General features: G+C 42.0%; 1 protein-coding gene across 7 annotated transcripts in view; it reads right to left on the reverse strand.

Moving 5' to 3' along the window:
• IZUMO4 (IZUMO family member 4) overlaps positions 1-15,777 on the reverse strand; it is a 61,495-nt gene that overhangs the window by 21,518 nt on the left and 24,200 nt on the right. For 5 of the 7 annotated variants that reach the window (XM_029613918.1, XM_029613917.1, XM_029613922.1 and 2 more), the window contains exons 3-9: positions 5,758-5,829; positions 5,299-5,325; positions 5,027-5,102; positions 3,976-4,023; positions 3,547-3,567; positions 3,158-3,178; positions 716-733 (exon numbers count right to left, since the gene is read on the reverse strand). In XM_029613918.1, the coding sequence (XP_029469778.1) occupies positions 716-733; positions 3,158-3,178; positions 3,547-3,567; positions 3,976-4,023; positions 5,027-5,102; positions 5,299-5,325; positions 5,758-5,829 (283 nt within the window). The remainder of the gene's footprint in view (positions 1-715; positions 734-3,157; positions 3,179-3,546; positions 3,568-3,975; positions 4,024-5,026; positions 5,103-5,298; positions 5,326-5,757; positions 5,830-15,777) is intronic. The other 2 variants (XM_029613919.1, XM_029613923.1) reach the window with 1 other exon arrangement.

Here is a 15,777-nt window from a genome sequence, read left to right on the forward strand (position 1 = left end):
CACATGATCGATACATACTTATACAAGACAATACTGCTTAGATAAAATCTTGCATAATAGTTTATTTGGATGAGCAGTGCTTAAGAATATTTTTAAATAACCAAAATTTTCTCCAACACAATATGTGTTGCCAAGAATCCATGGAACGTGCAACTTACTTTGAGGTAACCCTTGGCTAGGGATTCGCATCTTATGTGGCTGTTTGGGCTTGTCCAAGGAGAAAGCAAAATTGCTGTGTTCTCCATGGACAGCCAAAACAATCCCTCCCTTCCCGGGAAGTTTAACAAGCTTGAGAAAAAGCCTGTAGAGACTTGCACGTGGGGGACAGTAGTGTGGGAAGAGCTGAGCATTGCTCAAGCATCAAAAATGGAACCTGAGCTTTGAGAGAAAACAACCCAACTCTGCGTCGAATGATGTTTGGTTGTCCACGGAGAACACCTGTTACAGGTAAGCAACTTTGCTTCCTTTTACATACCAGTTAAGCACATTGCACCTTAAAAATCCCTTTACTCATTTTTTAATGGGTTTAAAATGAAACTATCCCATCTAAGTCAACTATATTTATACCGTCTTCATTTTTTAAAGTACAGAAGGTAGGAAATATTTGCATTGATTACCAACATGCTTCAATTATTCAAGTTAAAACCCTTCCATTTCTTTCTATCTAGAGAGTTGCTGTAAACACATTAAAATATATTAACCTGTAAAGACTTACCTTGGGTTAGCAGGAGGGCTGCAAGACAGAAAAGAGAGGTTGATTTTTCTATATTGTAGGAAGTTCTTCAGAAGCCAGGATTTCAAGTCTTGCTAATGCTCCTTGTGACTTTGAGCAAGTCACTTCACCCTCCATTACTTCTGATACAAATTTAGAGGGAGATTTATGAAGCTGTGATATTTTACTATGGGAGGGGTGAAATATTGCATTGGGGATGTTCCTGGTAGCCCGGACTGCCTCCTCGCTCCAGGAAAATGTCAACTGGGCCCCAAAGCTAGAGATGCTTCAAACCACCCATAGGACACCAGGGCATCTTTCTTTAGGTAAAGGGGAGGTCCAGAGGCCACCCTAGACCACCAGGGTATATTTCCAAATGAGGGGAAGTGGGGTACCACTAGACACCAGGGATTATGGTGTATGTTGGGGGCAGAGGTCTTTGGTTGGGGCAAGGGGGCAAATGGGAACAAAGAAGAGGGGTTTAGGTTTGTGGCAGGGTGTTGCTGTCACCTCAAACAGTGGCAGGAACAGGGGTGGGTTGAGGTCTTGGAAGACTCCCAGGGGGGGAGTTTTAGCCCTTAGGGGCCATCAGGATGCACATTAGTGTCCTGATGTCGCCAAGATGAAATAACTATACCTCTTTCAAGTGCAATAACATGGCTGTTTTGGTTTTTTTAAGCTCGCTGGGTTATTTTATTAGCATGCTATTGCCTATGCATTAGCTACTTTGCAAGCAATAGGAAATTGTATACATGCAAAGCAGCTAATTTCAAATGGGGGTGGACAGGTAAACAAAAAAAAAGTAATATAGCTCTAGTATGGGCATATTGTGCTATAAATGCTGTTTGTTTTTTTTAACTTTTTATTTAATTTGCCAGCCATTACAAACAGCCAAAGACAAAAAGAATATATAAGAACAAATTCGTAAACACAATAACACATCCCTACTGAGGTGAAACACCCCCCCCCCACATGCATTCTACAACTTTCAGTATAACTCCCAGCCTTTATCATATAATGCCAGCCGATCTTTCAACATATGTCAATTTTTCAATTAAAGGAATACCATGCATCTGCCTCCAGCACTGTGCAATAGTAGGAACAGATTTCCACTTAGTCGCAATCACAAATTGGGCTGCAAGTAGCAGGTGCTGAATCAACTTTTTCTTAAATTTTTTAACCCTCGTGTTATTCCAACAACCCATCAGCCAAAGCTCAGGAGTAAGATTAAATTGCACCTCTACCATCGGTCCCACCCAACATCCCACTCTCCTCCAAAAGAACTGTACCAATGGGCAGTCCTACCACACATGCAGGTATGACCCCACTTGCCCACAACCTCTCCAACAGAGGGGCAAGAAGGTGGCACAGAATTTATGAAAAAAGAGAGGATAGCGATATGTATGCAACAATAGCTTAACCATCAGCTCTATGAGCACATAGAGAAGACCTATGCACATTTTACCAAATCCTCCTTCGCTCTGCAGGTCGCCCTCCCACTGATTCTCTGCCAGCAGTGAGGGCTCATGCCCCAAGGCAACTTTAGAAAAAACTCTATATAACACTGAGCTGGCCTTATGGTGCATTCGTCCCAGCAGCAGTAGCAACTCAATCGGGTTACGTTCAACCTAGTTCCACCCTTCAGCCTATGCCTTTCCAACTCCCTCATTATTTTGTCATAATATGACCACGTCTGCACTGATACCTCAAACTCATCCTGAAGGTCTGCAAAGGATTTCAACGGGCCCCATTCAGGTGACCCACACATCTCAAGTCTGCCTCCCACCATTGATTGGCATCCCCCATTAAAAGAGTGTACCGAAAGCACAGGGTTACACCACAAAGGAGATATGGTAGTTGACCAATAAATGCTGTTTATGCATTCTGTGAAGTCAAATGGTGAGCCCTCTGGGACAGGGGAATATCTATAATATCTGAATGTAACTTGCTTTATGCTCCCAGTGAAAATGTGTGATCTAAAATACAAATTAAAAAAATAAAATCTGCCTTGTGCCTGGCAGGCTCAATCATTGGGAGGTCAGGAGCTCACTTGCCTGGTCAGTACCAACTCAAAACACCATGTATTTCACTCTTCTCTCTGAAACATAGGCCATTAGACACAGTTATGTGCTATCAATCTCTTATCAAGAAGGCTTCTGGGAGTCCCCTCCAGCCCATCACAAAGGAAGTTTGCTTTGAGTAGGTCTCCAGGCTCTTGGCATCATCAAGCCACTATCCATTGCTTGTTCAATTTCCAATTGTACTGCTCTAATTTAGCATTGAAGATGTATTCATTATGAGATTTCATCATTTCTGCAGCAAGGTTGTCAACATCCAATTGAGACTATCCATAATTTCTTTGCAATGACTGAACTATTCTAAACCTGAGCTTAGAATAGTATTGGTCTTGGCTGTTGTATAATGCAACAAATAAACCCCACTTACCTTGACATTACTATGTTATTCCTGGAAATAAAAACAACAAAAAAAAGTACTCTAGTGACTTTGTTACAGTAATGGCAAAACTGCCATACAGATCTTGATCTTCCCTACAGCTCGTACCCAGAGGGCAGGGGCTTCTCCTGATACCCCACAAGCAACTCTTTGGATACGTGGAGGAGGCTTAACCCCCAGATTCATCTTTAACTGCTCCCCTGCTTCTGTGCGTGTGGAACTTGGTACACAGTAGTGAAGAGAGCCTTTGCCCCGTCCTGTATTTTTTCTCTACCATGTGCTGAAGCTTTCCAATAATTCCAGCTGCCTGAGATGGTAATACGTGTGAGGGGAACTTTATCAGCACTACTGGAATAAAACTAAAGAAACAAGAAACTTACATTCCCAAAGACGTAAATTCTCTGGAAATAAAACAAACAAATATAAAATCACTATGTTGCTAGCAGTCATTTTGTTATAGGTTTCACAGTTGCTTGTTTTTGATTGCAAATATTGTTACCTTTAACATAAGGCTTGGGGGGATGACTGGCTTTTTCTGCTGTCATTACTCTGTTACTATGGATGCCCTGAGGGGGGTACTGAGAAGAAGCTTAAATGCCTGAAAAGTATAAATGATGCACAACAGCCAAGAATGTTTCAGGGGCAAAGAAGTTTAGAAGACCTGGACCTGTGGAAGAGGCTGTAACCAAATTATCCAGGGGTTTATCCTATTCTATGGGATAAATGGTGCCCTTTGAGTACAGAGTGGGCGACAGGTTGAAATGTAACTGCAATTTTATCAGATAATATAGAAACTGTTAAGTACTTACATGTATTTGGGGAGACTTGATAAGGCCATTTCCCATTCTTCTGCTGTCCTTTAACAAGAAAGTAAAAGATTAGAGGTGAAGGGTGGAGGAAGGCTACCATAGAGTGCCTAAGACCATTTGTCTTGCTTGTTGGTCTTTATTAGATTGTAAGCTCTAAAGAGTAGGGATTGTCTACTATGAGTCTGTGTACAGTGCTGTGTACATCTCTTATGCACTGTATAAATGAGTAATAATAAAATAAGCTATATCGGAGGCTAGTGTGGATTCTGTTCCTGCTGTGTCACTTGTTAAGACACCTAATGGGCCACAGAAGATAGCTATACTTGTCGGAAAAGTGAAGTCATATCTAATAAGGAAAAGCAGTGAAGAAATGTAGAGCAGAACTTTTAGAACACACAAATTATGTTTTTTTGTGCTATGAACCCTTTCCTGCCTGGTTTTAAAGAACGATCCTGTAGTACTGACAGGATTCCTTGTCTTTCAAGTGCCCTGTGGAAATGTGGAATCTAACCAAGTCTGTATAGATGCCCAGCCGGGGTATATAGAATACACATGGTGAGCTGATAGCTGATGTTATAGAAAAAAAAAAAGCTCACTTGCTTTGGACTAAAATACCAAGGCAACCAATTAAATAACAATACAGAAAATGTCTTGTCTGGTATTAGCCTTCAACCTGTCGCAAGACCCCAGACCATTTTAATGTTCTGTTTTCTTCTGTGTACAACAGTGCCTTAGCTTTTCTAACATCTATTTCTCTGGCAAAGAAATCCCTTATCCACTACAGAAATTCTGGCCCTCATTCAGTGTGTCTCTATATGGATTTATCTCAGGCCACCTTAAACTACACTGCAGATGCTAAGCATGTACTAAATTCCATTCTCTGAACTTCTTAGTAGTAGTTTCCCCACCTTGTTCTTCCATACTTCTAGAAAAACATAGACTATGACACCAAATAAGGACCATACTGCCCAATCTGATTGCTGAGGCCATGCCATAAACCCCAGTTGATCTCTGGCATGGAGTACTCTTCCTAGTATGAGGATTCCCTTACCTGCAGTTATATCCAAAGCAGGCGGTTACGGAACTGTTACAAGTGACACAGGAAATTGTTTCATATTGGTAGATTCCTGTAACATAAAAAGAAAAGTGTTGAATAGTAGGAGACAATTCAGAGCAGAAAAGGAAACCTTGTTGAAAGGAGTCACTGCAGGTGTGTTATTGCTGAAGCTGGCACTAAAGGTGAAATGTGGCAGGATTTCTAGCTAAGTATTTGGCTGGATCATCCGCATGCCCTCCAGGTGTTTCCAGAGGATTCTCACTCACCGCACTGTTGCTCACAGTCGAGTCTGCCTGCAAAGCAACACAAAATACATGGTTGGTGTCGGTCAATTTGGTGGACCCCTTCCCTTTTTCCTATGTTGTCCAAACTGTCTGAACCAGTGTTTGGTCAGCACAATGTTCATAAACCAGCTGCCCTGAGAGGAATCGGTGGTAGGAAGAGATATAAGGATGGTCATTCGCAGAGGATTGTTGCTGCAATGAATGAGCTTGCTAGACAGAAGGGGGAGGAAGCCCTGAGAAGTAGCAAATGAAGGCCACTTTCTGTTGAACCGCACTCCCAATGAAGCAGAAGGAAACACCCAATATCTGATATCTCCAAGCTGTGCATGAAGGCAGCAGGAGGTCAGGCCCAGAACACTTGAAGAGGTCCATAGCAAATGTTTACAACCCATACTCTGGCCTACACCCAGCCCTAGTGACAGAGAAATGGTTAGAACTCACTTTGGATGATGTCATCCCGAAGCATAAGGATCTGGGCCTTCAGAACCGAGTTCAAGATCTGAGGGAAAATACCTGAGGGATAAGAAGGGAATAGCAATGATCTATGAACCTCCTGTGTTTCTCTGAAATGCAAACTCCTATTCCTCCATTGATCTATTTTTCAGTGCTTGCGCTTTCTCCTCTTGCTCAGTCATCCATCCCTATATTTGCATTTCAAAATTGTTCAACTATCAGGGGCAGCTCAAGATAATCTGCCTGAAGAGAGGGATGAGATGGTGTCCCCCCCCCCCCCCTTGCTCACACACTCCAAAGTGCAGCGCAGGTCAAATCATTGAGAGTGCCAAGGGGAGAGGGTCCCCCTTGGAGTCTGGCCCTTCTGATAATCTGAAATGCTGGGGAAGGGGGAGGCAGAGGCCAGCGTTCCCAGAAGAGTGGCATACAACTTCAGTGATCATTTTTCCAGGATGCCAACAACCCTGCCATACTCCCAGGAATAATACTTCCTGCCTCCCACTCTTCCCCAGCATCCGCCCCCTGGGGAAGTTGGAGATGGGTGACTGGTGAAGGTCTCTATGTGTAGCACATTCTCTCAGGGCTGGTGAAAAGGTATTAGGTGCTCTAGATCAGTGGTCCCCAACCCTGTCCTGGGGGCCCACCAGCCAGTTGGGTTTTCAGGATACCCACAATGAATATGCATGAGAGAAAATTTGCATGTCATGGAGGCAGTGCATGCAAATTTTCTCTCATGCATATTCATTGTGGGTATCCTGAAAACCCGACTGGCTGGGGGGTCCCCAGGACAGGGTTGGGGACCACTGCTCTAGATGAGCCTTATAGCCTTGCAGCCCTCACCACACAGAAAAATTATGCATTTATAATAGATTTTACATGAAAAAGAACTTTCAAAATACAGTCTTCTGAGGTAAAAATATCACCAACACCCTGTATATTACATTTACATGCACTGCTGTGGTGATAGAAAACCCTGCAAAAAAGACCCTTGGAGCCTCTTGTAAAGTGTGTTGGTCTTGCTCCTCAGCCATGAAGACAGTAAAACCTCCCATACCAAACCTGGACCAGCTGCCAGCACTCAAATCAGTAAAAGCCCTCCCCATGAAAATACCCTGTCTCTCCTCACCCTGGAGGGGATATATTACAGACTTTAAATACCTGAAAGGTATTAATGATGCAAAGTAATCAAACTTTTTCCAGTGGAAAGAAAGTTTTGAACTAGGGGTCATGCTTTGAAACTCCAAGGAGGCAGACCCAGGAACATCATCAGGAAATATTTTTGCGTGGAAAGGGCGGTAGATTTATTTATTTAGTTTTAGTTCATGAATCTTATACACCTCAATTCTAACAATATATACATTGCAGATTACAAAGTACATTCATAATAAATCTTAAATCTAAAAACACAAAATATCACAGAAAAAATAAAATTAAACAAATATTAAACTCTATATATTAAAAGCTTAGAAAAAGAGATGCTTTAAGCATCTTCTGAAATTTCAGATAATCAGCTTGGTTATGAATCTCTAGGGGTACAGTATTCCACAAATCAGGTCCAAATACAGAAACTGCCTTAGTTCTTGTGACATTCAGTTTATTTTCAGCAATAGACAGAACAGTAAGCAAATACTGAAAAGAAAAACATAGAGACCATGCAGGAACATACCTAGATATTCTGTCCTTCAAACAGAAGGAATCCAAATATATGGCTTTATGAATCAGCGTAAGCAACTTAAATTGAACTCCCTCCCAGAAGAGGTAATAAAAACAAGAACAGAGCAGCAGTTACTACCCTTAACAGAAGGCAAGGGGATAATCTGCATGGAGCGGCATTTACTGCCCTAAAAAAAAAAACTTGCTGGGCAGACTGGATGGACCACATGGGTCTTTTTCAGATGGCATTGACTATGTTACTATATAACTGCAAATATTACACCTAGCCCTAAAACACAAATACACCTCCTCACTAAGAAAACAGAACAAATCAGGCTGCTATAGATCCCTACCAGAAACTACACAGTAGTAGAATACTCCACCTTTATCACACACCAAAACAAAGGCAGATCCTCACCAAATAAAGAATAAAGGGACCATAAAGTATAAATAAAAATGTGCAAAAACTGAACTGGAAACTAATAAAAGCCAGACTATATGCAGTGCCACAATGGAAAACCAGAATCATCACCATTCCTCTTAAAACAATAAAATCAGGAAATATAAAACATCAATCATAAATAATAAAGCCACACTACTATAACTAATATTTTTAAAAGGCTGACAAATAGAATAGCATTTTATAATTACTCATAAAAATATGTAAAAGTTCCCAAAAAAACAATAAGATTTCAAAACAGCAGATTTATTTATTTATTTATTTTAGATTTTTATATTCTGCTTTTTGCAATTTTTTAGCACTTCAAAGCAGATTACATTCAAATATTATAGGTATTTCCCTATCCCCAGAGGGCTTACAATCTAAATTTGTATATCAAATAACATCCAATAATAATTAAAATTAATAAGTATAAAAATTTTGCCAACTCTCCATACTTGGGAACCTTTGATTTCCAGTTACCCTGAGATTGTCCTTGAATAGTGGAGGAAGGAGGATTGCACACAAACTTTGTCCACTCTCTCTCAAATACACACCCTCTATAACACATGGTCACTTGCACTCTTACATGCATACTCACGCTCATGCTCTCTCTCACTCGCTCACTCATACGCACTCACTCTTTTCTCTATCTGGAATGCACAAATGGCAGCAGCCTGCTAGCCTAAACCTTCAGCCCATGCAGCTGACTGGACTCCTCCTCTTTCCTCCCGGGACAAGGGCCGACGTTGCTCCTGGCCAAACAGGTCAATGCTAAGCCTACTCCTTCCGGCTGCAGCGACTGCACCTCTTCCTTCCCACCCGCGTGGGCCCACATGATACAACAGCCTCTTTTTGGCCCACAGAGGAAAGAACAAGGAATGGCAATCTTTGCACTTCTGTGCCATCCACCAAACTGTGACGCTCTAGGTGGCTGCCTAGTCCACCTAGTGCTTTCACTGGCCCTGCACTCTCTTCCACTCACACCACACCCCATTATTTATTTACTTAACAAGAACTTATAATCCACGTGTTCTCCCAATATTCAAATGCGAATTACAATAAACGCTCACAAAATTCAACACAACAATAAAATAAAACATTATTACAATTAAACAGTTACATCAAATAAAATTACAATTAAACTAAAATTACAATTGCACTCCAACACTACCTGCTCCAAATGCTTCCTGGAATAACTCCTGCTTTTATCAATTTTCTAAATTTCAAATAATCAGTCTCTTGATGCACCCCAATAGGTAGAGCATTCCATAATACTGGTGCACATACAGAAAAAGCTTTAGATCTGGCTCTGTGTAACCTATACTTCTGAAAAGAGGGCACAGATAATAATTCTTGCCTTGAGGAACGCAAAGGGCAAGAAGGCCCATATTCCTCAAACTATAGGAAACTTTATGCATCACTTTAAAAATAGTTACATCTATTTTAAACGTCACCCTGAAGCCTATTGGGAGCCCATGTAATTGCTGCAGAATGGGTGAAATTGAAACTCTCCAAGGCAAATTAAAAATAACCCTGACTGCCAGATTTTGCAACAACTGAAAACCTTTAACAATTTTGCTGGCATTGCAGTAATCAATATAATACAGGACCAAAGCATGAACAACAATCCTAAAACTTTCTACTGCTAAACGTTTTCTTAAAGGCTTAACCAATTTCAGCCTATAAAAAGCTATGTTGGCTACATTTGACACGTCTGGTTTCAATGTCAATGGAATCCAAAATAGCCCACAAACAATGTATTTCAGCTAGCAATGGCAATTGAAAATTGTCATCAATAAGTGTAGATGCAGGCGATGGCGTATTTCCAACCCACAACATTGAAGTTTTATTACAATTTAATAATAAGTCGTTAGTCAGAAACCAATCATTGACCTTAGAGAAACAAATGTGGTTTTTCCAATGGCCCTTCTCCAGCGCTGTCACTAGGGATAAATATGTGCAGATCATCAACATAGCATTTACACATTACCTGCATACTAGCAAGCACCTTACCTAATGGACTCAAGAAGATATTAAACAGACAGACAGGGAGGTAAAACAGAGCCCAGCAGGATCCCCACTCCCAAAGAGCTCTAATCCAAGATCCTTCTTTTGACAAAAATGAGGAAAACCACTGATAAGCTACTCCTGCTACACCATAACCCTTCAGCCTAGATAACAGTTTATTATGACATGTCTTGTCAAAGGCTGAAGCAATATCCATTTGGATAAGAATACCGGATTCCCTGTTTTCTAATGAGCCACAGAGATCTTCCATCAAGTGCACTAACAGACTTTCAATCCCACAGTTCTTCCTAAACCCATATTGCTCATTATCATACATTTCCGCTTCACATGCAAAATCATCCAATTGATGTAACACCCACTTCTCAAGAACCTTAGCTAAGGTAGGTAAGCTAGAAACAGGGAGGTAATAAGTCACCCTATCTTTAGGAAGTGAGGCACTCTTTGGAATGGGGTAACATATGCCCAGGGATAAATTCAGCATTTTCACCAACTGGCAACCAAACACAGGTCTGGGTTCATCATTCTTCGCAGAATGATGAATCCTGCGAAGAAGGGGGGGGCAGGCCTGCGAAAGCCCGCAGCCTTTGCACTACGGCGGTGCACCGGCTTTCACACCAAATAGCGCCACCGCAGACGATAATGTTAGTAACATTATTGCCGGCAGCGAAGCCACTGCCGACTCTACCCCCTCCCCTCCCCCCCCCCCCCCCCCCTAATTTGCATTATATCGCATGTGAAAAGGGCCTTTTCGCATGTGATATGGCCTCATCGCGTGCGTTAGGGCCCTAACGCATGCAATAAAGCTTTAGAAAATAACCCCCACAGTGAGCTTCAAAAGGACAGAGATCCTGAGAATTAAAAGTTTTGTGACTCTCAGCTATCACTTCCTGCAATCTTTCCTCATTAAAAGGAACAAAGGCATCCCAGCCTGGCTTTACTGAACATATTTCCATTTTTTAAATTTTCTGTTTACCTCTCTGCAATCCTTCAATCTCAGTTTGAATTCCTGACACTTTGTCACAAAAATATCTAGCCAGTTCTGCACTTGAGGGCATTTGGATCACTTCATTGGTATTCCTTCGGGACATAAGATTCTTAACTATTGAAAACAAATCTAAAGGCTTATTCATAGATTTATTTAATTTTGTGGTAGAATAACCTTTCTTGACCAACTCTTGAGCACTTTTATATGCCTTTAACGTTTCATTACATCCTATTTTTACTGCTTCAGATTTTTTTCTATGCCATTTTCTCTCTACTCTTTGTAATTCTTTCCTTTTCTCCAATAACTGACTATTAAACCAAGGTGCTGTATGTACCCTACTTTCTTCTGAATTACCCTTTCAGGTTCACTTTCCTCATAAATGTTCTTAATAGTGTCATTCCACCAATTTATGACATCATCCGGAGAACATAAATTAATGTTATCTTTGACCATATCCCATTTATTCAACATCAAATCCATATCTGGCTTAGATCGAATTATAACTTTTTCCACACTGGAGCAGGTAATAAGCGGACCAAGGAACAGTAACACCATAACCAACACTACAATCTTTACTCCAAGCTACTTCTGACACTAAGCAAATCTAACATATGCCCTGCTACATGTGTGGGGTCTTTTATTAACTGGTGCAGTCTTGTCACCGATATAATTTCCTTACAGGAACGCACACCAGAAATTGATTGCACTTCACAGTGCAAGTTGAAATCCCCTACCACAACTGACTGCTTAAATCTTAAATCCATTTCCACAACCATAGATGTTATTGACTGCATCACAGCCACTGACAAACTAGTGGTACAAAACACCCAGGAGTGGGCCTTGAAAAGAATCCCTTCACATTCAGCTGCACAATCCATCACCAACCTCTCCTATTTAATAGCGTCAATCAAAATCACAAAAACCCCCCTCCTCTTCTGTTTAAACAAGCTGAACCTATAAAACAGTTCCCTAATGGACACAAGTTCCGCAACAGCACTGTATCTAAGTCCATATGCATGATTCTGTAATTAAAGAAATATCTACATTTTTGGTCAATAACTTCTAAAATCTCAATAAGATTTCTCTTGACTGCCCGGGCATTTATATAAGCCATCCTAAGCTTCCTTTCACTGAATTCTAAATTACTATGTTGCTCAACCATTCGATATACCAAACATCTCTGCCTACTGTGTTTATGAAGAGCTCTCGATAACCATCCATATCTACTTTGATTATGGTAGGAATGGAAACCCCTCTATCATATAATAAAACCAAAGCCAAAACCCGCGTCACCTAGATAAGATTTTAGACAGTGCTGAGGAGGAGCTGGCTGTCGTGGTACATGTGGGCACCAATGACATAGGAAAGCGTGGGAGGGAGGTTCTGGAAGCCAAATTTAGGCTCTTGGGTAGAAAGCTGAAATCCAGATCCTCCAGGGTAGCATTCTCTGAAATGCTCCCTGTTCCACGCGCAGGTCCCCAGACGCAGGCAGAGCTCCAGAGTCTCAAAGCGTGGATGAGACGATGGTGCAAGGAAGAGGGATTCAGTTTTGTTAGGAACTGGGGAACCTTTTGGGGAAGGGGGAGTCTCTTCCGAAGGGATGGGCTCCACCTTAACCAGGGTGGAACCAGACTGCTGGCGCTAACCTTTAAAAAGGAGATAGAGCAGCTTTTAAACTAGAACAAAGGGGAAAGCCGACAGTCGCTCAGCAGTGCATGGTTCGGAGAGAGGTATCTTCAAAGGATACTAATGATGCATTAGAATTAGGGCATCCCGACAGTGAGGTTCCAATAATTAGAAAAGTAGTCCAAGTGCCTGTAACTAAAAACTCACCTGAGCTAAAAAAAATTCTAACTTATCCCTATCAATTAAAAAGCAGAATGAAAATACAAACAAAAAACAAACTTTGAAATGTTTGTATGCTAATGCCAGAAGTCTAAGAAGTAAGATGGGGAAGGGGATTGTTGCAGCATACTATTTGAAAATGGGGGCGTGCGTGCGGCTGCAGCGCTTCCATTGCTGTTTGCTTAACAGTTTTTGTGTCATGTCTGATATTGTTGCGGTCCCGGTCACAGCGCTGGTAACTGGGACCTTACCTCTTCTTCCGGGGCTGGGATCCGCCAGCTGGTCCGCCGCTCCTCGGGCCTGGATTCAGGCAGCAGTTGCCGCGTCCGGACAGGCCTGCGCGGCCTGTTCGGCGGCATCTCCATGAGGGAGACGCCGCCGAGTCTCCAAACATTGCCCCTCCCCTCCTAGGCGTGCGCGCGAGGGGGGCAATTTAAAGGCCTTTTCCTGGCGGGCCGCCCCTTTTGTGACGTCAGACGCCAGCAGATACTTAAGGCCGGCGTCTGCCCTCAGTGCCTTGCAACAAGGTTACCTGCTTTCCCTGTTGCTGTGTGCTCTGGACGTTTGCTTGTAATCTCGTGGTATCCGGTTCCTGTCTTCCAGTTCCAGTTCCAGTTTCGTATCCTCATCTTCTGTTCCAGTTCTTCACCTCCAGCTCCAGTTCCCGCTTCAGTTCCAGTTCTTCATTCTCCAGTTCCTGCTCCGCTTCTGTTCCAGCTCCGGATCTTCCCGCTCGTTCTGGTCTTGCTTCTCCGGTGCTGACTTCTGCCTGCCTTCGACTCTGCTTGCCAGCCGCCTGCCCCGACCTCGGACCGTCTCTTCTACTTGCTGTTCGCCTAAGTCCCAGCGGTCCGGGTTCCCACGGGCTCCTCCCGGGGGAGCCTCGGGCTTCCAGGGTGAAGTCATCTTCCTCGGTCACCTAAGTTCCAGTGGCTCGGATCCTCAAGGGCTCCTCCCGGGGGGATTCCGGCTTCCAGGGTAAAGAGCTTCCTTCTCTGCTAGCATCCGCCTCCAGGCCTGTGTTCTCTCCTTGGAGACTCCTTCTTCCATCATCTTCTCTCTCCATCAGGCCGGCTCAAGGGTCCACTGTTACTCTCGCAACAGATATTTTGTACCTGCTTTAGGTTTTCACTGTTAACCTCTTTACGAGGCTGCTGTGGTTGTATTCACGCGTTCCTTTAATAAAAATGATTTTAAAAAAAAAAAAGTAAAATGGGAGAATTAGAATCTATAGCAGTAAATGATGACATAGACTTAATTGGCATCTCAGAGACATGGTGGAAGGAGGACAATCAATAGGACAGTGCTATACCGGGGTACAAATTATATCGCAATGACAGAGAGGAGCACCCGGGAGGCGGTGTGGCGCTTTATGTCCAGGATGGCATAGAGTTCAATAGGATAAACATCCTGCATGAGACTAAACAGTTGGCTGAAATGTAAATATTCTCTTTTTTAATTCCCTCCCCCTTTCTGGTCCTAGTTATTATTCCCTGTTTTTTGTAACTTTCTCACGTCCTAATTATTGTTTTAATATTTTTTAAGTTTCACACTATATTTAATGTTGAATTGGGAAATGTTTATCACTATGTTACTCCCTGCCTCCACACACATGTTAATTGTAAACCGGGTTGATGTGATTCTTATCATGAAACTCGGTATAATAAAAATAATAAATAAATAAATAAATAAATAAATGCACAATTGAAACTTTATGGGTAGAAATCCCTTGTGTGTCGGGGAAGACTATAGTGATAGGAGTATACTACCGTCCACCTGGTCAAGATGGTGAGACTGATAGTGAAATGCTAAGAGAAATTAGGGAAGCTAACCAAATTGGTAGTGCGGTAATAATGGGAGACTTCAATTACCCCAATATTGACTGGGTAAATGTATCATCGGTACATGCTAGAGATATAAAGTTCCTGGATGGAATAAATGACATTTTTATGGAGCAATTGGTCCAGGAACCGACAAGAGAGGGAGCAATTTTAGATCTAATTCTCAGTGGAGGACAGGATTTGGTGAGAGAGGTAACTGTGGTGGGGCCGCTTGGCAATTATGATAATAATATGATCAAATTTGAATTAATGACTGGAAGGGGGACAGTAAGCAAATCCATGGCTCTCGTGCTAAACTTTCAAAAGGGAAACTTTGATAAAATGAGAAAAATTGTAAGAAAAAAACTGAAAGGAGCAGCTACAAAGGTAAAAAGTGTGCAAGAGGCGTGGTCATTGTTAAAAAATAGCATCCTAGAAGCACAGTCCAGATGTATTCCACACATTAAAAAAGGTGGAAAGAAGGCAAAATGATTACTGGCATGGTTAAAAGGGGAGGTGAAAGAAGCTATTTTAGCCAAAAGATGTTCATTCAAAAATTGGAAGAAGGATCCAACAGAAGAAAATAGGATAATGCATAAGCGTTGGCAAGTTAAATGTAAGACATTGATAAGACAGGCTAAGAGAGAATTTGAAAAGAAGTTGGCCGTAGAGGCAAAAACTCACAATAAAAACTTTTTTAAATATATCTGAAGCAGAAAGCCTGTGAGGGAGTCAGTTGGGCCGTTAGGTGATCGAGGGGTTAAAGGGGCACTTAGAGGAGATAAGGCCATCGCGGAAAGATTAAATGATTTCTTTGCTTCGGTGTTTATGAAAGAGTATGTTGGGGAGATACCCATTCCGGAGAAGGTTTTCATGGGTAATGATTCAGATGGACTGAACCAAATCACGGTGAACCTAGAAGATGTGGTAGGCCTGATTGATAAACTGAAGAGTAGTAAATCACCAGGACCGGATGGTATACACCCCAGGGTTCTAAAGGAACTAAAAATGAAATTTCAGACCTATTAGTAAAAATTTGTAACCTATCATTAAAATCATCCATTGTGCCTGAAGACTGGAGGATAGCTAATGTAACCCCAATATTTAAAAAGGGCTCCAGGGGCAATCCGGGAAACTACAGACCGGTTAGCCTGACTTCAGGGCCAGGAAAAATAGTGGAAAGTGTTCTAAGCATCAAAATCACAGAACATATAGAAAGACATAGTTTAATGGAA

This window comes from Rhinatrema bivittatum, chromosome 8, assembly GCF_901001135.1.
Source record: "Rhinatrema bivittatum chromosome 8, aRhiBiv1.1, whole genome shotgun sequence".
Classification (NCBI taxonomy): Eukaryota; Metazoa; Chordata; class Amphibia; order Gymnophiona; family Rhinatrematidae; genus Rhinatrema; species Rhinatrema bivittatum.